The sequence below is a fragment of the Acanthochromis polyacanthus genome, chromosome 17 (genome assembly GCF_021347895.1).
Source record: "Acanthochromis polyacanthus isolate Apoly-LR-REF ecotype Palm Island chromosome 17, KAUST_Apoly_ChrSc, whole genome shotgun sequence".
NCBI classification, from domain to species: domain Eukaryota; kingdom Metazoa; phylum Chordata; class Actinopteri; family Pomacentridae; genus Acanthochromis; species Acanthochromis polyacanthus.
This window is the reverse complement of record NC_067129.1, coordinates 2970112-2992171: the sequence shown is the minus strand read 5'-3', so window position 1 is coordinate 2992171 and position 22060 is coordinate 2970112. Positions and strand designations below refer to the sequence as shown.

At 40.4% G+C, this 22060-nt stretch overlaps 2 protein-coding genes across 4 annotated transcripts in view; both read right to left on the bottom strand.

Annotated features, from left to right (window-relative positions):
• Positions 1-16229, bottom strand: part of ttc3 (tetratricopeptide repeat domain 3) — a 43122-nt gene extending 26893 nt beyond the window's left edge. For all 3 annotated transcript variants that reach the window (XM_051937291.1, XM_051937293.1, XM_051937292.1), the window contains exons 1-11: positions 16086-16229; positions 13866-13924; positions 13744-13777; positions 8204-8360; positions 8037-8118; positions 6302-6355; positions 3782-3914; positions 3557-3642; positions 2947-3041; positions 2635-2697; positions 2285-2339 (exon numbers count right to left, since the gene is read on the bottom strand). In XM_051937291.1, the coding sequence (XP_051793251.1) occupies positions 2285-2339; positions 2635-2697; positions 2947-3041; positions 3557-3642; positions 3782-3914; positions 6302-6355; positions 8037-8118; positions 8204-8360; positions 13744-13777; positions 13866-13913 (807 nt within the window). In that variant the 5' untranslated portion in view covers positions 13914-13924; positions 16086-16229. The remainder of the gene's footprint in view (positions 1-2284; positions 2340-2634; positions 2698-2946; positions 3042-3556; positions 3643-3781; positions 3915-6301; positions 6356-8036; positions 8119-8203; positions 8361-13743; positions 13778-13865; positions 13925-16085) is intronic.
• A 407-nt stretch (positions 16230-16636) lies between these two features.
• LOC110951810 (uncharacterized) lies at positions 16637-19861 on the bottom strand. Its single transcript, XM_022195055.2, has 3 exons — positions 19218-19861; positions 18758-19060; positions 16637-17695 (listed from the first exon to the last, which is right to left on the bottom strand). The coding sequence occupies exons 1-3, from the start codon at positions 19527-19529 to the stop codon at positions 17081-17083; spliced, it is 1230 nt and encodes a 409-aa protein (XP_022050747.1). The 5' UTR covers positions 19530-19861; the 3' UTR covers positions 16637-17080.
• Positions 19862-22060: the final 2199 nt, after the last annotated feature.

The following is a 22060-nucleotide window of genomic DNA, read 5'->3' as shown; positions in this document are numbered from 1 at the left end:
TCCTTAAAGGTTTCCCTTAAAAGTTTTATTTAAAAAAATCCCCCAAATTTGGCAAGAAAATTCTTGTAAATATTTTCAAAAAATGAGTAAAAATCTTCCAAAAAATCTGAAAAATATCTAAAATTATTAAATATATATCAGTAAAACTATTATTTTCTTTAAGAACATTCACACAAAAAACAACCAAAATCCAGTGAATTTCACTGGATTTTGGTTGATTTTTTTGTGAATGTGTGGGAAAAACAACCGCCGCGCTAGACCCAGGTCTGAAGACACAAGGGTCTAGGAACTCTCGACAGGGAGGGAGGCGGGCTACAAGGTTGTCTTTCAAATCACTCTGCAGCAACTGGGTAGGTATACAACCAATCAGCGCAACGAATAGGCTGACGGAGTTCCTAGAGCGCCGGAAATCAGAGGATGCGGGAGTTCGGTGAAGCTTTATTTATACAGTCAATGGGTGAAGCTCAAGTATATTACAGACATGTTAACAGAAAGATTATTCAGAGTCGGTGCTAATGGAGCTCAACGACTGTTGTCGTTTTTGTTGTCGACCCTGGCAGAGAATTAAATTTGTTGCCGTGGATTGTCTAGCGCGGCTAGGCTAACCCCAAGACACATATATGAACACATTGGAGGACTGGACACAAGTTAAATTATAGACACCCAAAAGTCAGAAGTAAACTGTGTTATGAAGGACTTTGAATAAAACGGAGAAAACACCTTCAATTTATGCAAATAGGTCAAAGACAGACATCCTGAATCAGGATGGAAAATGCAGATTTGCTGCAAAATATTAAAAAAATGTATAAACTAAATGTTCAATGTTCTTCCTGGGTATCCTTCTTTTCTTTTTTGCGTCATCTGAAAAGCACTTTGTAGGTGCTATACAAATAAACTTTTTATTATATGCAAAAGTTTTGCACTTGAGACCACAAATGTTCTCACAATATCAACGCTAACACGCTAATGCCACTAGATAAGAAGTTTGAGGATTGAAGTTATTTCAGTTCATCTAAAGTTCACCAACAGCTGCATGAAGTATCACAATAAAAGACTCATGTGAAGATGACAGTGCAACAGAGGATGAATTCTGCAAACCAGGCATGTTGGTGCACAATGTTTAGCCAATGGATGAGAGATTTTGTTTTAACATGGATCAAAGTTTCCACCAACACGCTGGTGGTTTGTTGGGTGAAGAGGCGTCAGACTGACTCAGGAGAGTCACTGAATAAACAGACTGAGGTGGAGCTTCAATCACAGGATTAGCTACGAGTCTTTCCGTCTGACTCGGTGACAACGCTCTAAAACTACATCAGTGTTCGGTGTTTTATATAATAAACATCTGCTGTTTCATGTGAAGGTTTGTCTCTTATCTACCATTAGTTTGTGCTAAAAGACCTCAGTGCAGAGGAGGTCTTATCTTTTCTCTCTTGTAAATATAAATGCTGAGAATCCGGTTTTAGAGAGAAGTAAGGATGATAAGTCGACACAAAAAAGGTCTGAGAAGCCACAGTTTGCAGAACAAAGAAAGCTCTATTAAAACATTTTGGCAAAACCAGGAAGACTGAACTCCAGACTAGTTCAACCAGCTGGGACGGCTAAAAGATAAAGTCTCTTGGTGGCTGCCCTGTAATCATACACGACCGTTCAAAAGTTTGTCACCCAGATAATTTCACGTTTTCCATGAAAACTCCCACTTTTATCCATGTGCTAACATAACTGCACAAGGGTTTTCTAACCATCAATGAGCCTTTCAGCACCATTAGCTAACACAATGTAGCATTAGAACACAGGAGTGATGGTTGCTGGAAATGTTCCTCTGTACCCCTATGGAGATATTCCATTAAAAATCAGCCGTTTCCAGCTGCAATAGTCATTTACCACATTAACAATGTCTACACTGGATTTAGCATTCATTTAATGTTTTCTTCATTGAAAAAAATGCTTTTCTTTCAAAAATACGGATATTTCTAAGTGACCCCAAACTTTTGAACAGTAGTGTAAATGAGTTCAAGTTGCTCTACATTAAAGTTGCTCTAAAATGAGTTAAAGTTGTTCCAAAATGAGTTAAAGTTCTATGTTCTATCCTTCTATCTTGTCTTTCTTTCCCTCAACTTGGCCATTTTCCATCTTTTTAAATCTTTCCTTTCTTTCAGTTTCTTCTCTGTTCTTTCCTCTTCTCTTCTATTCTTCAATTTCTCCTTTAATCTCCTGTTTTTTGTCCATTTTCATCTTCTACCTCAGTCTCACTTTGTTTTACAGTGTGTATAGTAGAGTCTCGTACCTTTGCCCAGAGTGGTTTAATCAGAATAGCACGTTTCCCATCACCAACCGCTTTTCTGCAAAACAGAAAAAAAAAAAAAAAAAGTGGGTCAGAACATTTCTTGAACAAACACCAGCAGAGTTCTTGCCACAGCTCATCTGCTCAAATGTGAAACTCGTCACAACACACAAGTCTACGAAAACAGACTGAACACTCATAAGAGCGGAAATGGGTTTCCGTTCTTTCCATGTTAGACATCATTACATCAGAACATTAAACTCATTCGAATGTTTGATTTGTTTAACAGATTTACCACAAATTATTTGCACTTCTGCTATCTATAGATTAATAATATAATGACTGGTACTTACAGATAGTTTTTAGATCGGATATAACACAGGGCTCGGTTACCGTACAGAAAGTGGTTGTCAGGGCTGGAAAGAAAACACATTAACTTCAGTAACAAAAGTACACAGATTTACCAGTTTATTAGGTAAAACTAGAACACAATAAACCTCCAGTGAATCCTCTAAAATAATCGTTTTTACAGCTTCAACAAATATGAAAATACTTCTGTGTCATGAATAAACTGGTTACTCAAACTGGACGTAAACATGCAGCAAAACATAAAAACAAACCCAAAACAGAGACACTTTTAGAGGTAGCGCAGCAGTGTTACTTACTAAAATTTGATGGCTTTGGAATAAAACTTTACAGCTTCTTCATACTCTTGTTTCTGAAAGCTCTCATTTCCTTTCCTCTTCATCTCATTACTTTTCTGAAAGAGGAACAGAACAAACCACAATGTTTATTTCCGCCGTTACAAGGCAGACGTGTAGAGGAAAGTAAATTCACTTGCAGATGAGCTGATAAAAATAAACGATGGTTGAAGTGCCCTCTCATAGGCAAAACGCTCCACAGTCAGAAATAACATCTGTAGTCCGTTTCACAGATGTTAGAATTAAGAGTTACTCGATGTATCAGGAAGCTCAGATCCTCACTGCTCGTGATCCAGACATCATGCAGTAAATGGACAATGGATGTTCTTCTGAGTAAGCTTATATAGGTCTTTTGGACCCACCTACATATGGTTTACATTAAGACACATGGAGAGAGGGCCCCAAGTCTCGACTTACTGGCGCCATACTCAGCTAGAATAAACATTTAACATATGGTTTTTCATTCTCCCTTACATTCTTAGAGGCCAGAGAAAACACATACCATCACTCACTTACACAAACATCTACACTAATACGCAGATATAACGGAGAGGAGATGGTGTTTGAGTCCTACCTCTACTTGGTAGTCCAGCGGTTCAAAGAACAGCGTCTTCATCGTCTTCTCGTAGCTGCCGCCCATTTCCTGAACAAACTTAGCGACTGAAAGGAAAACGAATGACGACTGTTACGGCATCACCATTAAAACCAGAAGGAAACACGTGCTAAAAGCTTCAGACGCTTTCTAAAACAGCTCTGAGATGCACTGTGAGTTCACAGAAGCAGAGCGACTCTAACTTACACTCTGTGAAGATCAGACGGAGGGCCGAGAAGCGGGTCGTTTCATGACCCAACTCCTCCAGTCGCTGGCGGATCGCAGGTTCTTCTGTTCCCTCCAACCACCTCAAAGCATCGTCCATAACCTCCAGACGACGCTGACGGAACAAAGTCACGTTAAGTTCTCTGTCCTGACACACACAGACTGGTTCACCTGGATGACACTCCTTACATTTTACATTTGTTTTTATTAGGGCTGGGACGTGTTAATTTCAATTAATTAATTACAAAATAATAACACATTTGATCACACCTTCCTCAGTTCCCTAATTCTGGCTCAAAAACATTCATCATGTCTTCTTGCAGTTTCCTAAATAAGTTCATTTCTCACAAAAAGTTCAGAAAACTGTGCAGAATTTAAAACCTGGAAAAGACAAGTGTTTAAATTAAATCATAATGTATGAAAACCAAAAATCCTAGATTGGATTATATATTTAAATATCTTTACTAGGGATGTGCGGACTAGTCGTTTAATCGTTTAACCGCCTACTCATTTATTAAACGTTTAGTATTTTACTAGTCGGTTAAACACTAGTGTGCCCTCACACCCTGACCGGGCGCCGCCGTGCAGCTCTATGCTCGGGCGTGCGCTGCACGCTCATCCTGTCTGGACTACCTGGTTGATCCTGCCAGTAGCATATGCTTGTCTCTTCTTTCAACCCCCGCTATCCCCCTCATCATTAGCGGTGTTTTGACCACTCCAGCTACACCCACCACGTCCCTTCCTGCCACCCCGAAGCAAAGCATCGGTTCCAGTATGTGCTGCTCGTGGACTGTCATGGCACACCGACCCGCTGCCGTTACGCACAGACGCAGCGGCACTTTCTGTCTCAGTGGACGACTGAACATCTTCATCAGACTGTGAATATTCCTCTTCAGAATATGAGTAAGCCAATACTTGACAAAGTACTTTGTCAGCGTTGACCAGACCTCTCGGTACGGTGAGTTTTCTCACTCTAAAATGTGCCGTCTTGCGCTCTGATACGCTCCGACGGCGAGTCTCGTCTCCTCGGTTTTCAAACTCTGTAAACTCCAAAACTTTGAATGAAAACACGCCCACAACTGATGCTCAGATTGAAGTTCCAGATGTCCGCCATCTCCTGGTGTACAGTACATGAGGCACACGAGGCAGTATATTTGAAGCCATGGCTTGTTATGTTCAGCAATGTTGCTTGTCGCAATATTGCGACTTTAGCGCTTAAAGGGTTAAATTGCAAGTTTTCCGAACCGACTAGTCGCCAATAAAATTAGCGACTAGTCGGTTTGGAAATTAGTCGAAATTCCCATCCCGAGTCCTTACATATATCTAGTCTCTTATTGCAATATTGATATCAATATTTGATGAATGAATCATTCAGCTGGTGTCCAGAATGTAGATTTATCAAAGGAAGAGTTATTTAATATGCTGGAATATGAGGAGTTTAGCCTGGCTTAGGTAATTTCTGCCACACCGGTAACTCTGATGAGCACTCCAGCCCAGTAGGTGGCGCTAATGAACCTAAAGTCTGTTTTTAAAGCCGTGAAGAAGGTCCAGAGTACGAACTGAGTGACGTCAAGAGAGTCTGGTGAAAGAAGACGAGACAGTACTGAGTTTGTTGGGAGGAAAGTTTTCTTTTAAAAAGCTTCCTGATGTTAGCTTGGATAAAAGTCTGGTTGTGTTGAAATTGTAGAACAAAGAGATTTCTGATTACCTCAATGTAAAACGTGCAGCTGTTAGCACCAGAGCTAACGGAATGCTAACTTTTTGGGGACAAACGGTATTTTTAAACATCACGTAAACAAATTAGTTAATAAAAAATGAAATAAAGTTAATTTAAATAATGGTAAATCAATAAATACAAATAAAAATTCTGTTACATCCCTATTTGGCAGACACTAATCTGAGGCTCGCTACATGTAGTTTTTAAAATAAAGGCAAATCACTCCACAGATAAATAAACTGAATTTCACCAAAGGCTTTTTGAAGTGTAATGGATAATAAATAATTATTATCGGGACTGTGAAATAGTGAAACTGTAAAAGACAGACCACATTTTAGTTGTTCACACTTTTTGTGTTATTTTAACTTTCAATTATGCTGCGAAAATGACCAAAGTTATGACCAAAAATACAGGCATATTTCCAAAATAAAACAACCCAATAAGCAAGAAAGCACACCATGCCTATTTTTACAGCTTTACACCGACATCCCATCTCACCTGGAATTGTAGTTTATGGACAGTTCTTTAATTTTTTAGGTGTTTATTTAATTTAATCTGACTTGAGGTTTGATTCCTCCATTTCTGTCCCTTTTTAATGACATCATCATGTTTTATTGCCACCCCTACAGCTGTGTTGTATGTATAAATAGTGCCACACAAATAAAGTGCATCATTATTATAATATTATTAGGCTATTAAAGACAGCCACACCACTATTTTTGTACCTTTATTCTTACTGCCTGGCAACCCAATGCCTGTTTAAAACTCGTTTCTCTCAGACTTACCAGATTAAATCTGTTGCTTATTGCGAGAACGTGTCTTGGTTGGTTCTTTAAGATCTGGAAAAGAGAACAAGCAGTTCAGGACAAAACCAAAGCAGGAACAATAAGTTAAATTATTCTCTTCAGTCTTCTGTAGGTTTTCCCATATTATTAAACCCGACACAAAACCGGTGTAAGAGGCCAGCTTGACCCCGGGTCAGAGTATATCCCGGGGTATATGCTGGCCTAGGCATGTTTATACCTGCTGACACATAAAGAGAAGCATGGGAAAATCTTGACTGTTAAGTTCTTTAAGTTTTTTTTTTTACAAAGAGGTCTAGAGCTAGTCATTATGAAAGACTATAAATAGAATGTTCCTAAGATAATTACAATGAAAAAAGTTTGAATTACAGGAAAAACTGAATTGAAAACCATCGAAATTTAAGCAAAACATTATGAAAGAAAGTCCATATCAGCTGGTGTTGCTTTCTATTGTTTCTGTAAAACAGATTTGAGTAGAATACCTCTTTGTATTGACTTTGATTTGTGCTTAAACGAAGATTGACTAGATCTGTGTGTAACAGGCCAGAGTATACTTAAGCTCAGCCCAGTTTATACCCGGGGGCTGAAATAGCCCAGAATCAACCCTTCCAGGCTAAAATACATCCCATGTAATATGTGATTACATCAATAAAATTAATTTCATCTTAATTTAAGGACAAATCAATGAAATTACATCAAATTTTTAGGCAAGATAGGGCTGCACAGCAGTTAGCACTGTCGCCTTGCAGCTAGAAGATCTGCGGTTTGCATCCCGGCCTTCCTGGGATCTTTCTGCTTGGACTTTCCATGTTCATCTTGTGCATGTAGGCTTTCTCCAGCTTCCACTGGACTTTAAGAAAGTTCCTTGAAGACGTTTCACCTCTCATCCAAGACGCTTCTTCAGTTGTGGTGGTGGTTGGTTTTGCCTCAGCTTTTAACACTTGAAATCCCAGGTTTTGCCATGTTTTTTTTTACTCCCAGAACTGTGCCAGATGGCTCTGGCTACTATCTATTCATTTTGAAATGAGGACCATTTCTGAGGAATGTGAGTATTGTCCATGATAATGGCTGGTGATCAACACTTGAAATCCCAGGTTTCAAGTGGTAATGCACACAGTAGTGCCTCGTTGTCATAACAAAAGCGTCTGTAAACCAGGGAATACTGCCAAGTGGCTCTTCTCTGGGGTACAGAGATATATGTGCCAAAGGGCTCAGGGCTGGAATTCCTAGAGTTGAACCTCTGTGAAGCATGTTCAGGGCTATTATTCCAACGACCAATACCAAGACTCGTCTGACTACTCAACGATGGTCGATGTATCGGTGGGGGTCGTTGAAATGCACAGACGTCACTGAGCCCTCGTGTGCTCGTAGTTCTTCTTCTTCAGAAGTTAAGAGTTTAACATGCTTAATCTTTGTGTGTCAAACTGACCTGTTACACCGGTATAGACACATTTACAGTCTGAATATGTCCCAAAACAACCCACAAAACTAAACCTTTTAACCCTGTGGTATATTTAAAATTCACTTTTTTTTAATTCTTTATTGATCTGGCATCTTAGAAAATTCCTGCTACGTTGATTTCTCTCTAAAAATATTTGTGGCGGCATTGACTTTGCCCCTTTCATTCGTTCACCGTATCCAACTGTCAGCTAGCCTGGACAATAAAACGGGGCGTGACTACATACTGGTCACACATGAAGCTGTTAATTCAACTTACAGTTCCCCTCTCCAACGCTCTGATGATCGTTTCCACGCATTCTATTTTCCGCAGCTGCTTCAGACTTAGATCCTCGGTGTCCCTGCGGAGACAATACAGGAAACTCAGTGGAAACATTGAGGGTGTAAAGTGTTTTTTAACTGCTGGTGATTAAAAAGGAGTCTTACTTTGGGTTGACGAGGCCTATTTCTACAGCCCAGGCTGCTATGGGGGAATCTTCGCGCTGCAGTATAATAGGAAGCCAGAAAGAGCAGATTTTCATCCGCTGAACAGCTTCTATTTTGATTGAAAGAGGAAGGTTGTTCCATTTTTCAAAAATCACATCTAAAAAAAAAATGAAAAAACAAGCAGAAAACACATTTAAAAAACAATGTCGAATGTGAACTAACAGCAGACATGAGACACTAAAGAATGACTTAAAAGACTACATTAATAAAAGGGGTCCAGGTTACGTTCCTACGGTGTGATGCAAGACGATTTTCACCGCAAGAAAATGTAAACAAATCCGTTCCGTGCATCACGACATCGATCAGTTCTTCATAAAGTCATGAATACCAACGACTTTCATGCATGTATGAATCATTTTACTAGAACAGGGGTCGGCAACCTTTAACACTCAAAGAGCCATTTTGACCCGTTTCCCACAGAAAAGAAAACACCGGGAGCCGCAAAATCCTTTTGGCATTTAAAATGAAGACATCACTGCATATATCTCTTTTTTACCTCTATGCCCTTGTTAATCAGTCGTGATTAATTAATTACAAAGCCTCTAATTAGATAGATCCATTTTTTTATTGTGTCCTTCCACTAATATTTATCTTACTTGGTTAATGTCATTTTTTGCTCCTGGACCTCATATGTTACATAATGTTAGCTGGAAATCAATATTTTGCGAATGTCTATTTAACTTGTAAAATCTATTTATCTATTTATCTTAAGCTAATAACTTTTCTCCGGTAAGTCGCTGCCCTATTTTCCAAGACGACACTCCTCTGACTCTCTGACCTGCTGCCTGAATGTTGGACGTGACATCAAGCCGTGTTCTTGCGAGTAACGTGTATTACCCTATCAAAGAGTAGATACTGAGCAAGACAATTATTTGTAGTTTACCCTAGTACTCATGAGTACTTTTGACTCAAAGACAAGATGTGTCTTTCTTGGAGTGGAGCTTTAAGGCACGAAACGTGTGGGAATCGGGAGCTCCGTGTTGTCTCTCTGCATCAACTTTGCGCTGTGTCCCAGGGGAAAACCCCAGCAGCACATCCGGTGGAGTGACACGTCAAAATAAGAGCGGTAATTTCACAATAAAACTCTCTATATTAAAATGCATTGAAACGCACCTGAAAAGCAGAACAATTTATTTTCCAATGTTACAGGGAGCCACAACAGAGGGTTGAGAGAGCCGCATGTGGCTCCGAAGCCGCGGGTTGCCGACCCCTGTATTAGAAGATAACAGAATGTTGTAACGGACTGATATTGTTGTTGATGTTGAGGCTTCAATGTTTATTGTTCAGTTCCAGATTTACCTAATGTCAGTGAACGTGCCACGTTTAGTTGGCTCACCTCTGATTGGCTGAGAGTCAGCAGTAGAGAGAGCTGGGAATGGCGGATAATTCTGGAGCTAAGTTATGGGGATTTTCTAGTTATTCTGGAGCTAAGTTATGGGGATTTTCGAGTTATTCTGGAGCTAAGTAATGGGGCTTTTCTAGTTATTCTGGCTTCAACAAACCAGCAGAGAACCAGATAAAGTCTCACTCATTCATCACAGAGGGTCACTACAATATGTTGGCCTGTTTTTATAACTTGACCCATGTTGGTCGGTGTTTATGTTCCCAGTGTTTTATTCTGTCCAATTTCACTTCCATGGAGACGGCTTTCCTTTTCTTCCAAGCATCAGAAGAGTCTGACTTACGCTTGGTAGTCATAATAAAGGGCAAAAAGTTAGAGAATGTAGCACAATCCAAGGTGGAGTACAACCAAAGAATGGAAACAGGGTTTATGCAGGAATTCAAGATCTGAATTTACTACCTTTCACAACTATTTTACTACCTCCAAAACATTTTTACTACCAACATGACATTGAACAGCGGCTTGTGTGTGTGTGTGTGTGTGTGTGTGTGTGTGTGTGTGTGTGTGTGTGTGTGTGTGTGTGTGTGTGTGTGTGTGTGGCGGGGGGGAGGGGGGGTTCTCACCCAAGACAAAACACTTGAAAATATAAGTGCACCCTGTTTTGACCAAGACATCAGACATGTCACGAATATTCAAACCTGCTTCCAGATGAAATAGGATATTTGTTTGTTCAAGGGATATAAACAAAATGCAATGACTTCTGAATTTTATGAGGCAGTTTTTATTGCAATTTTGCTAGTTTATCCACAAAATGCATATTTCAGACATGGATTCAACCAATTTTGAAAAGAGAGCTGGGAAAACATAGCCTACCCGCACTAGACCCATGCTCTGAAGACACAAAGGTCTAGGGCCGCTCGACAGGCAGGGAGGCGGGCTAAAAGGTTGTCTATCCAATCACTCTGCAGCAATTGGGTAGGTATACAACCAATCAGCGCAATGAATAGGCTCCTAGAGCGCCGGAAATCAGAGGATGCGGGAGTTCGGTGAAGCCTTATTTATACAGTCAATGGGTGAAGCTCAAGTATATTACAGACATGTTAACAGAAAGATCATTCAGAGTCGGTGCTAATGAAGCTCAACGACTGTTGTCGTTTTTGTTGTCGACCCTGGCAGAGAATTAAATTTGTTGCTGTGGGTTGTCTAGCGCGGCTAGGCTAGTTGTTTCCGGTTGTTTCTGTCAGAATCGTCGCGCCTCTGTCATCACTTAGTTACGCCCGCCTTCTGACTCTACACTTCATGGTGATTCGTCCGGCCAGTTTTAGGAGCATCCAGCCTCGAGTCTTATGGAGGGTAACTAGACCCACCCTGGCAGAGAATTAAATTCGTTGCCGTGGGTTGTCTAGCGCGGCTAGGCTAGGGAAAACATTTTGCATCTAAAACCAACATCAAAGTAAAGTAACATTAAATAACATCAACAGCACCAACATCAAATGGCAGAATGAACATGCTCCAAAATATAAATTACGTTACATTTCCATTTTAACTCATTCGCTGCCATTGACGTCTATAGACGTCAATTAAAATCCGAACGTTCGCTGTCAATGACGTCTATAGACGTCAATCATGTTTTTTGACTGGGGGGGCTGCAGGATAGTCTGTCAGAGCTTGTCGGTGAAAATCCTGGAGTTTTGGAACGTGACAGTGTTGCGGTGGGCCAAAAGAATGACAAAGACAGTGACCATGGTGGGGCGACAGCAAAAAGTGCCGTTGCCAACAGCCGCTGGCTGCCGCTAGTTTTCGGTTTCGCCACCACCGCTCTCTTGAGCTCATCTGACGAAGCCGAGTCAGATGAGTTTAGACGAACACACACACACACACATAGAAATAGATTGTTTATATTTTGTAAGATGTATTGTTCCGAATCAAAATGTTGACTTGTGTTGTTTGTTTGTAAATAAATGATTTAGCTAACAAAAGGTTAAAAAGTTGACCTCAAAATGCTTTTTCCGAGTTGTTTTTGTTGTTTCATGTGAGTAAACAACTGTTCAGTTGTGTGGGATGTCACTAAACCAAAAAATATTGGCATCAAAGTGATTGATGTGCCTCTCTGTACAAAAAGCTCGTTATCTCTGTCTTTAGGTCAAAAACAGGTGTTTTTGCTGAAACGACCCTATGTTCTGCTGCCGATAACTTTAGAACCGAAAATGCTAGAAACAAACTTTTTTTTCCTGATGAAAGAAGAGAATCTACACTTTCTTTCGGTAGTTTCAATGTTTATGTAGTCTTAAAACTTGATATTCTGTAGATCTTGCAAAATCTGTCAAAATTCTTAAAAACTCTGGCAGTAGGGGGCTCTTTGCTCTGAAAACAGCTGGCAGCCAATGAGTTAAGAGAGGAGTCTTAACCCTTTAGGCGCCAGAGTTTTTTCAGTAAAATGTTCAGTTTTGGTATCATTTTTTCAAAAGGTTGTAACTTGAAAATGGTTAGAGATAAAGGCAAACTGTAAATGAAAAAAAAAACATCTGTATGACCCAACGTTTGTGATGGGAGTAAATTCACTCATCTAATTTGCATATTATGACGTCACCAGGCGGCGGACATATGGATTACATAACTTTATTGATGTTTATTGATCAAGATGGCATTGTTTGGCTCAGAATTTGTCAGATCTCTGTCTCCACGATATCCAACAGGCTCATCAAAATGTCTGATCCACTTGTGATACTCTTCCTCATCTGTCACGCAAACCCAGCCATCATCATCGTCATTTACGACGGGGCCATGAACGCCACTGCAGCCTCCACCGTTATTATCAGTGCATTTTCTCCAGCGTCTGCTGCCATTTCCACGTTTTTTTTCAACCCCCGCTATCCCTCTCATTATTAGCGGTGTTCTGACCACCCCAGCTACACCCACCACGTCTCCTCCTGTCACCCCGGACCGGTGAAGCAAAGCTTCGGCTCCAGTATGTGCTGCTTGTGGCTGTCATGGCGCACCGACCTGCTGCCGTTACGCACAGACGCAGCGGCACTTTCTGTTTCACTGGACGATTGAACATCTTCATCAGAGGATGAATATTCCTCTTCAGAATATGAGTAAGCCATTATTTGACAAAGTACTTTGTCAGCGTTGACCAGACCTCTCAGCATGGTTAGTTTTCTCACTCTAAAATGCGCCGTCCTGCGCTCTGTTACGTTCCAACTACGCGTCTTGTGTCCTCGGTTTTGCGCAGATCAGACCTGATCAGAGTGACCACTGCTCGCACGTATGTTTCTTTTTCATATATATACACACACACACATATACACACATATTAACTAAACGAATGAACCAGAATCAATGGAAATGTCATTATATATTAAAAAAGGTGATGAAAAAATTACTACCAAGTGAAACTGCATTTGTTACCTTTTACTGGCCTTAATTTGAGCTCATTTCATTTACTACCTTTTACTGCCCCGCGGATACCCTGGGAAACAAAGCCATCTGATAGCGACGCGTGACAACGTATTCATCCGCTGCACTCGTTAACCAGTTCCACGTAATGAGTTCCGACATAAAGACGAAACACCAGTGGTTGAGGATTGTGTTGTGAAATCCATTTGTGTGAGATTTTCACTGCTTATTTAAGGCTCAGCTTGTCTGCCTTTAACTCATTTATAGTCATTACTTTAAATGTTTCTCCACCACTCTAAAGTTCTTCTTTTATTTGATTCACTCTCAAACATCTGAACTGGAGCTGCTTTCTTTCACTCTAAATGCAAACCCAACACTTCCTGCTGCTGCTGCTTCACATTAAAAGCTTCCCATCAATGAAGACCGGAAGGATTTTATTGTGATCGAATTACAGAACTGAAGTCATTCAAGTCGTGACTGACTGTTTTGTTCCACACTTTCAGAGTGCAAATGCACAGGGGTCTGGAAAAAGTGCAACATGCAAATTAAACTGAGATATTACTAGTATCAGCATCAAGGTTCCTCATACTTACATGTCAGGCTGACTACAGTTCCCTTTCCACACTGACGTTAATGTTTCAATGACTAAATGAAGTTTGTTCAGTAAAGATTTGAATAATATTTAAATTAAAGCTACCATAGTAACTCTAGTAGTATTAATAATTTAAATGCTCCTTACCTGAAGGTCGAAATGTGATGACGTTATCGTCTTTCTGAAAGGCCAAAAGAAAAAGAAAACAGTTAATAAGTGACAATTTACAAACAAATAATCCTAGTTTGATTGAGTGGCTAATAACTCACCATTTTTCTATAACTTTTCTGGTCAGAACCAGAGTCTGAATCCGACATTTTGTCCAACTCTGTAAAAAATAAAATAAAATAGCATTTGCATTCAGTACATTTTACAGGTTTCTGTTGATTTGAATTGGTTTTAGCGAAAAATCAGCTTCTGAATCTATTTCAGCAAACACTGCTGGTTTTATTACAGTTACTTTACTGTTGTTGTATTATTTTACAGCACTATAATTACAGAACAGACAGAAGCAGAACTCTGTTACGGATCAGCCTGTCTCAAGTGTCAGGAACTTAATATTCACAGCAGGCAGAAAGATAAATGTTGAAAAGTTCACTGAAAGTTAAACGTGTATTCATGTTTAAAACACAAACACTACTGGTCAAAAGTCTGGACACACCTTCTCATTTCATACCGACGACATCAGAACTATAAAAGAACACATGTGGAATTCTGTTGTAAACAAAACAGTGTTAATCTTCAGTTTAATCTACAATGGAGCAAATAATACAAACAGATAAAAAGTATCGAATGAGAAGGTGTGTCCAGACTTTTGACTGGTAAACAAAAGCATTCCAGCCAGTTTATGTTATTTTAAATTTTGACACACAGATTTTAGGTTTTTATTTCAAATGTGTATAAATTCCAGATGTTGCTGAACAATTATTCGACAGATTATTGAAACGGTAAGATGGAATACTGCGACTGTTTAGGTGTAAAACAAATGCACAAACTGCCAATTAAACTAAATTCATGACTCACACCATCAGGCAAAATAATCATAATGTGATTTCTTTTTTGCATAATGTCAAATATCAACTACTAAGACTAACAGTCAACCCCTTCTTTATATTATATTGTTTATATTCTACCAGCTGATCCAAACAACATAGTCCTCTAAAAGCTTAATTTATTATGAGACCTGGATGACGGCATAATACCAGTATGCACCCGCGATAAACACTTAATCAATAAGAAAACAGTCAGATACAATGATCAATAGTTTCTCTTAACTGCATTAGATGCCAACCACTGTGAGAGCACAGAACAAAAACACAAAGTTCAGCTGCATTAAGAAACCACACGCCGACTTCCTCTCTGGGTCATAAAAAGTGCATCATGTATCCCTATAGAATGGAGTCTCTTTGTCTTACGAGTTTCAAGCAGATATTATACCTTATTCACTTCTATTTCTGTGTATAAAAGTATTTATTTGTGTGTATTTTGTCAAATTATTACCTGCTACTCTGAATAAGAAATGCTTACGTGGGTGAATTCTAAGCGCTGCTGATCCTTATGAAAACTGGGTTAATAAAAAACAACCAATAATTAACTATACTGACTGTAATAAGTATTTTATAATGAAGTAATGTTCAGATATATATCACCTAGCCCTTTTATTCTACTCTTGTACACTGTAATGTTATTATATTGTACTAGTTCTGTCTCAAATCCCTGGTTTGGTTCCTTACCAGCATCTTCATTGCCTAACTTTAGTTCCTACTTCTGGATTACACACATTTTAAACATATATGGAAATAATTAAGAAAAACAAAACAAACAACATTTTTGCAACAAGATTTTGTGCTTTGGGTCTCAGCTATGAATGCTCCAGTTGTTTCACAGATCTGCCCCCGTGTTTTACCTGCATGTGGGTGTGGTGAATCGAAACTTATTGGACGAGTATGACTTCATTTCTGGAACATTACTCCAGACTTTAACTGGAATCAGGACAATAGGATGAGCTAGCAAATACTTACAATGACGCTGTATCTGATAATGTGCAGTTACAGCAACACTAAGTGGATGCGGAGCTTTTATCTGGACTAGATCGTGACTGGGCAAAGTCCTTGAACAAAAGGCGGAAAAGAAGGGAGTGTTTTAGGTGAAACATAACGTGTCAGGAAGCTGGCTGTGGCCGCTCCTCCAGATCTCATAACAATGTTAGCATCCTAGCCTAACAGCTAACCTGCGTAGTCGCTCAAAAAGCAAAGTTAGTCCACCCGGGAGCCGAATTAAAGTGCTGTATTGTTAATGCAGCACAGTTATATTATAAATAAATACTGTTCCAATAATGTGGAGGCACTTTATTCCATGTCCAGCCTCGTTACGACACTTTCTTCCTACTTTGTTTCAGCGCGAAATCCAATCACAGCCGAGAGTGTAGCTCAGCTAGCAGATGCTACGGAGGTTTAAAGTGAAATAAAACGCAGTTAGAAAACACCAACCTTTAGATAAGTGTCGAGTTAAAGCTCAGCTGTTGTCTTCGCTTGTGTTGTTCATATTAGAGTGCGGAAGTTTGGAGCTGGCCACGCACGATGCGCTGCAGAGATGCGTAAAGAAGAGGAGGGGCTTCTACTTATTCTGCTTCTTCTTCTGTGGTAGACTTCAGGTGGCAGATTGGAGTGCGCCCCCTACTGTCAGACACATGGCGTTGGTAAATCAATTTTTAATTTATATACACGTTTGTATTATATATTTCTCAGTTGAAGCAAGAAAATGCCGTTTTATTCATCAATAAAACAACTAAACATAATCTTATACAAATAAACGAGACATTACAAAATTATAGTATATTTAATTATGACATTTATTTCTAGATTTACTATCATTAAAAAAATCATTACTATTTTTATTTATTTCATGGGACTATCCCTCCATCCATCCATCCTTCCATCCATCCATTTAGCTAGTTAGTTAAACTAGTTGACATAAGTTTAAAAAAAACATTCCATAGGTGCATAAGTGGACTTCCATACACACAAACATTAGAGACAAATTGTCAACACCAATTATTGCTTTTTATTTACTGTAGTTTCTCATTTTATTCATGATCTCACACAGTTTTAGGTATTATGTTGTTTTATGTGGTGTATTTATTGCCTGATAGCATACCTTCTGTCCCCGGACAAAATGTAAAGTGTAAATGAGTAAATATTCCGCAAATTTTGCTACATTTGAATAGAGCCAGACAGGTGTTTCCTTTTGTTTCAAGTCTAAGCTAAGCTAAGCTAAATAGCTTGTGGATGCAGCTTCAAATTTAGTGCACAAATATGAAAATGGTGGTAACCTTATAGAAACCTTAGAGAATATCTGTGGTCATTTAAAGGGGAATAGAACCCATTTTCCTGCTGACCGACAGAGAATAATAAAATACGTAATGAATTGGTAGCTATCTGAAGGTAACACTGTGTTTTGTTCATGATTTGGATTGCACATTTGTCTAATTGCTCTTCAGCTCAAAGTCATTCTTCTGTCTGAGCAGGCTGTAAAAGACTCTATTAGAGTAAAGAAAAAAGTCTCGGTTCCGCTCCAGGTCCAGAGCGTTTATAATACGAGTCACTAAAGCTTGCTGGATGGCTGGAGACTGACATGGATGATGCTGGACGTTGTGACTCACGTTCCTCAAAGGCTCGATGACCAACAGACCAAGCTCGCTGGCCTCCTCCTCCCCTTTATATCCACTAGATGTGTTCAGTGTGTTTCTGCTGATCCCATCTTCACTGGTGTCATTGCTTCCTTTCACCACACTGAGACCAAAGTCCTCATTGGATCTGTTTGTTTTACAGCTTCCACTGAATCCTGCGGTTGAGTTGGGTGAGGCGGAGTCATTAAACTTATCAGCAGAGATACCAGAGCAGGTGACGTTTGTCACGCTAGATGTTTGTCTCGGCTTGTCGGCTGCTCCGGTTCTGGGTTTTTTTGGTCCTGGAGCTTCGGTCTCCTGGATGTTTCTGCGTAGATAAGCTGTGTAGCCCTGAATCAGGAGACCCAACCCTGACTTGTAGGACAAACGCAGCGACTCAGCTGATCCTGACGGTACAGAGTTAAGACGAACCTGATGAAAGAAGAAGAAAAGTGCTGTGACATCAGCACCCAACACATAGCAGATACATCCATGTTCTCCACCAATCAGTCACAACATTATGACCACTGGCAGGTGAAGTGAAGAACATCGATCATCTTGTCACGATGCAACATTCTTCTGGGAAACCTTGAGTCCTGACATTCATTTGCATCTTTGACATGTACTACCCACCTAAACATTGCAGGTAAAAAAAAACAACCCCATCATCCATCCATCTATCATCCATCCATCTATCATCCATCCATCTAGACATCCATCCATCCATCATCCATCCATCTAGACATCCATCCATCCATCATCCATCCATCTAGACATCCATCCATCCATCTATCATCCATCCATCTAGACATCCATCCATCCATCCATCTATCATCCATCCATCTAGACATCCATCCATCCATCCATTTATCAGCCATCCATCTAGACATCCATCCATCCATCTACATTCATGTGGATGTTTGACCACCCACCTAAACATTGCAGGTCAAGCAAACCCCCAACCCCCGGTGGCAACAGCAGTCCTTGACGCCAGTTCCCATCCTCAGCAGGACAAATTACACCGATACACTCTAAAAATTGCTTTTAAAAAAGTGGCCCAGAGGACACAACTGTTAACCCAAGGTTCACATTCCCCAGATCCAGATCTTGTTGAGCGTCTGTGGGATGTCAGCTCAAAAACGTTCATCATGTCTTCTTGTTGATACAGTAGTTTTGAGTTCTTTTGTTCAGACATAGCATGATTAGACGGATGCTGATTACCTTTCTTGACAGTTTATTTTCGATGTTCTCTCATTTTATTTTAATTTTAGCTGCCTGATTCTTTGGTGTGATGTCATCTCTCTAATTCTTTAATTCTCAAAATAACCCTCACAACTGCCTAGTTCCATTATTTGATATGAGTGCTAACCTAACTAATTATTCATTTATTATTATTTTAACTAGTTATTTTAATTGACTGAGTTTTGCAGCTGTTTCGCCTGGTATTTAGACACGTGATGTGACTCCATCTGGACTTTACGCTTTTGTCCTGACCTGGTGGATCCTCAGGTGCAGATGAAACGCAGCTCCGGCCAGCCACTGCTGCATGGACACCGAACTCATCCTCTTCTTGGTGGTCATCCTCTCGTAATGGTCGAGCAGCTCCAGCTTCAGCCAGCTGTCGTAGAGCTCCGTCGTCTCACCCATCTTCTCCTGGCTGTTGGCGATTCCAGGGACGAGGCCGAGGTAGCTGTGGATAATCCAGCCGATCCTGGAAGAAGTCCTGATGCCAAAAATCATAGCAGGCTGGGATCTGTGAGCTGATACAGGCCCGTCTGCCGAGTCTTGCGCTCGGATCTGGCAGTAAAACGGCAAATTTGGAATGCATGAACCTCAGTTTTGTTCACATTTTAATGCTTTATGATAGAAAAGAAAGGCTGCAGAAACAATCCACCAACATAAAAGTGAAATAATGCAACAGAAATAATAGACAAAACTCAACGGTTTTACCTACTTGTCGGGCAACCTGGTCAAAAAGCAGAGACAGAGCCAGAGCAACGACCCCGACTCCTCCATATGTGACCCTGCTGCCGCCCAGCTCTGCAGTCAGGTTGAGGCCGAACGCCGCCTGCTGCTCCCGGCTCATGCTCCGCTGCAAGAAGTCATACTGATGCTGCAGCGCTGCAGAGGAGTCCAGCGACAGGAAGGTGGTGAGGACGGGATCCAAGGAGATGTCAGGGATGATGCTGGCATCTCGAGCAGCGGAGAAAAGCTCCTGGACGGTGGCTGGAGAAGGAAGACACAAGCTGCGACCCGTCAGGATCATGGCTGGATCTGTCTGTCGAAGCAGAGCGTTATCTGTGTTTGTACCCCTCTGTGGGTTTATTTACCCCAGGCAGACAGACGTTATCAACAGTTCACCGAAACACCAGTGGACTTATTACTTACTAAGTCAATACATAATTGTGGGACTTTTTGTATCATAGTTGACGTTTGCTGTTTTCAGGCCTAAAATCAACTAAAACCAAACACCACGTGGCATTTTTAGAGAAAGATTCTTCTAAATATTATATATACAACTGAATAAATTTGAAATTAAAAGTTGTTTATAAAGCTATTGTAGTAAACCTGTTGACTACTTTATATTAAATAAGTCAGAAAGCCTTGGAGTCTTCCAGTCTTTTCTTCAGAAGGAAATGACATCATGTGGAGCAGGTCATGTGATCTGGAATTAACACACTTCTTGGAGAGGTGTTTTTGGAACGGGGAACTTAGTTGAAAGGGATTTGTCGGACACAGATACGGTTACTTAGTTTGTGTTATAAAATGACAAAAATGACCACAGAAAAACAAAAAAGGCTCAATGAGACACAAAAAGATCATAAAAAGACAAAACGACCACAAACAGACTGATAATGACCAAAAAATGACCACAGAGAGACACAAACTGACAAAGAAACACAAAATGATCAAAAAGACCACAGAAAAACACAAAATGACTCAATGAGAAATTTAATTATCAAGATACAAAATCATGAGACACACAAAATAACTACAAAAAGTTGCAGAATGACCACAGAGACACACAAAATGACCACGAAACACCTAAAATGACCACAAACAGACTGAAAATGGCCACAAAGAGGCAAAAAAAATGGCAAACAGTTCCGAGGGGGGAGGAGATCACAACCAGGTGAGACTGCAGTTATTTACATACCTATGGTGAAGGAACAACCCCCCACCATGTGAAGAAGTGGTCTGATGAGGTGCTGCAGGACTGCTTTGAGACCACAGACTGACCAACCAGCTCCTTCTTCACACCTTAGCTCTATACCACCAACACCACCCCACTTCCTCTCACCCTCCTCCACCACCATCACCCCACTTCCTCTCACCCTCCTCCACCACCATCACCCCACTTCCTCTCACCCTCCTCCACCACCATCACCCCACTTCCTCTCACCCTCCTCCACCACCTTTCCATAACAGCTCATCGGGTGAGAAGTGAGCTAAAAAAGATCAAGACCAGAAAGGCCCCAGGTCCAGATGGAATCAGCTCCAGACTCCTTAAAGACCATACAGATCAGCTCTGTCAGGTTCTCCTGCAGATTTTCAACCTGAGCCTGAGTCTGGAGAAGATTCCTGTGATATGGAAGACTTCCTGTGTGGTTCCTGTCTTAAAGATGTGGTATCTGATCTGTTACATGTATTACCTAATAAGTTAGTAGTATAGAATCTGTTTTGTTTGTTCTAGTATTTGATATGAGTTGCTTGTTATATGTAGTGTCTGTTCTGGTGTCTCTGACCACAGATGGAACCTGCATTAGATGTGTGACTAATTCTACCCATGTCATGGGAAAGTGTTCTCCTGATTACAGAGCCCTGCTGGAGGTGTTTTTATGAGGGTTCTTCTGTTCAAAACACTGATTTAGGGATTCTTCAGCTGTTGTAGACAAGGGGGAGTTGTTTGGGGATGCTCTCTGCTTTCCCCATATGGTAGGCAATAAAAAACCATTTGTTTTGACCCCTCCTATATGCTGAAAACCTATAAAAGTGATTGCTGGTCATTGTCCAGCAAGGAGGATTCAACTGGCCGACTCCTTCCAGGCAGGTTCTGTCTGTACTGATGCTGCTCTTTCTTTTAATAAAATACTTTTAAAGAAAGTCAGTGTCACGGACATTTTCTCCTTCACCTGCACATCATGGACACCAGAGAGAGAAACAACGACAAAGACAAAGAACCGTAGGGAGCCAAACCACTTCAGACCTGTGGCCCTCACTTCTAACCCTAACAGCACATAGAAGCCTGGACTGAACCTAGATGTATGCAAGATATATCCCATGGACTTCAAACGTCCCTCAATTATATATTGACCCTATTCCTTACATATTTGATTTTATGTATATACATACATGTCCTATATTGTGGTTTCCAGTGACCACTAACAGAATTCAGTGTATTTTCATGTAAATTGATAGAAAATCTTATGAATACAAATACATGACCCATTTGCTCAAGTAAAACACAAAATTGCATGAAAACAAACTTGTTTCTCTGCTGGTGTAAATTTGGGAGAACAAATGCAGATGGTTGGCAGTTTAAAATGGAGTTTGTCTCACAGTTGTAGCATGATTTTTTTTTCATTTATAATCCAGTTTTCTGTGTCTTTAAAGAGGAAAGGTGCAACAGGCTGAAAAGGTCACTTCCTCCTCTGGTTGAAAGTTTCACATCTGTTTAAGCTCATAGTGTGGTGTGTGTAGAGGTCTTTAAATTTACCCCAAGCTCTGAAGAACTGAGGAGGAATGATCTGGAACCCGAGTCTGAGTGAGTGAAATTCTGCTTTACCAGGCTGGACG

What these genes read in the sequence shown, in the direction of transcription:
- LOC110951810 (XM_022195055.2), bottom strand. Translation starts at nt 19,529, where the DNA reads ATGATCCTGACGGGTCGCAGCTTGTGTCTTCCTTCTCCAGCCACCGTC. An exon ending in TTGACCAGGTTGCCCGACAA is followed by an intron (nt 19,061 to 19,217) that starts GTAGGTAAAACC and finishes TTTTACTGCCAG; the next exon opens with ATCCGAGCGCAAGACTCGGC. An exon ending in TGCACCTGAGGATCCACCAG is followed by an intron (nt 17,696 to 18,757) that starts GTCAGGACAAAA and finishes TTCTTTCATCAG; the next exon opens with GTTCGTCTTAACTCTGTACC.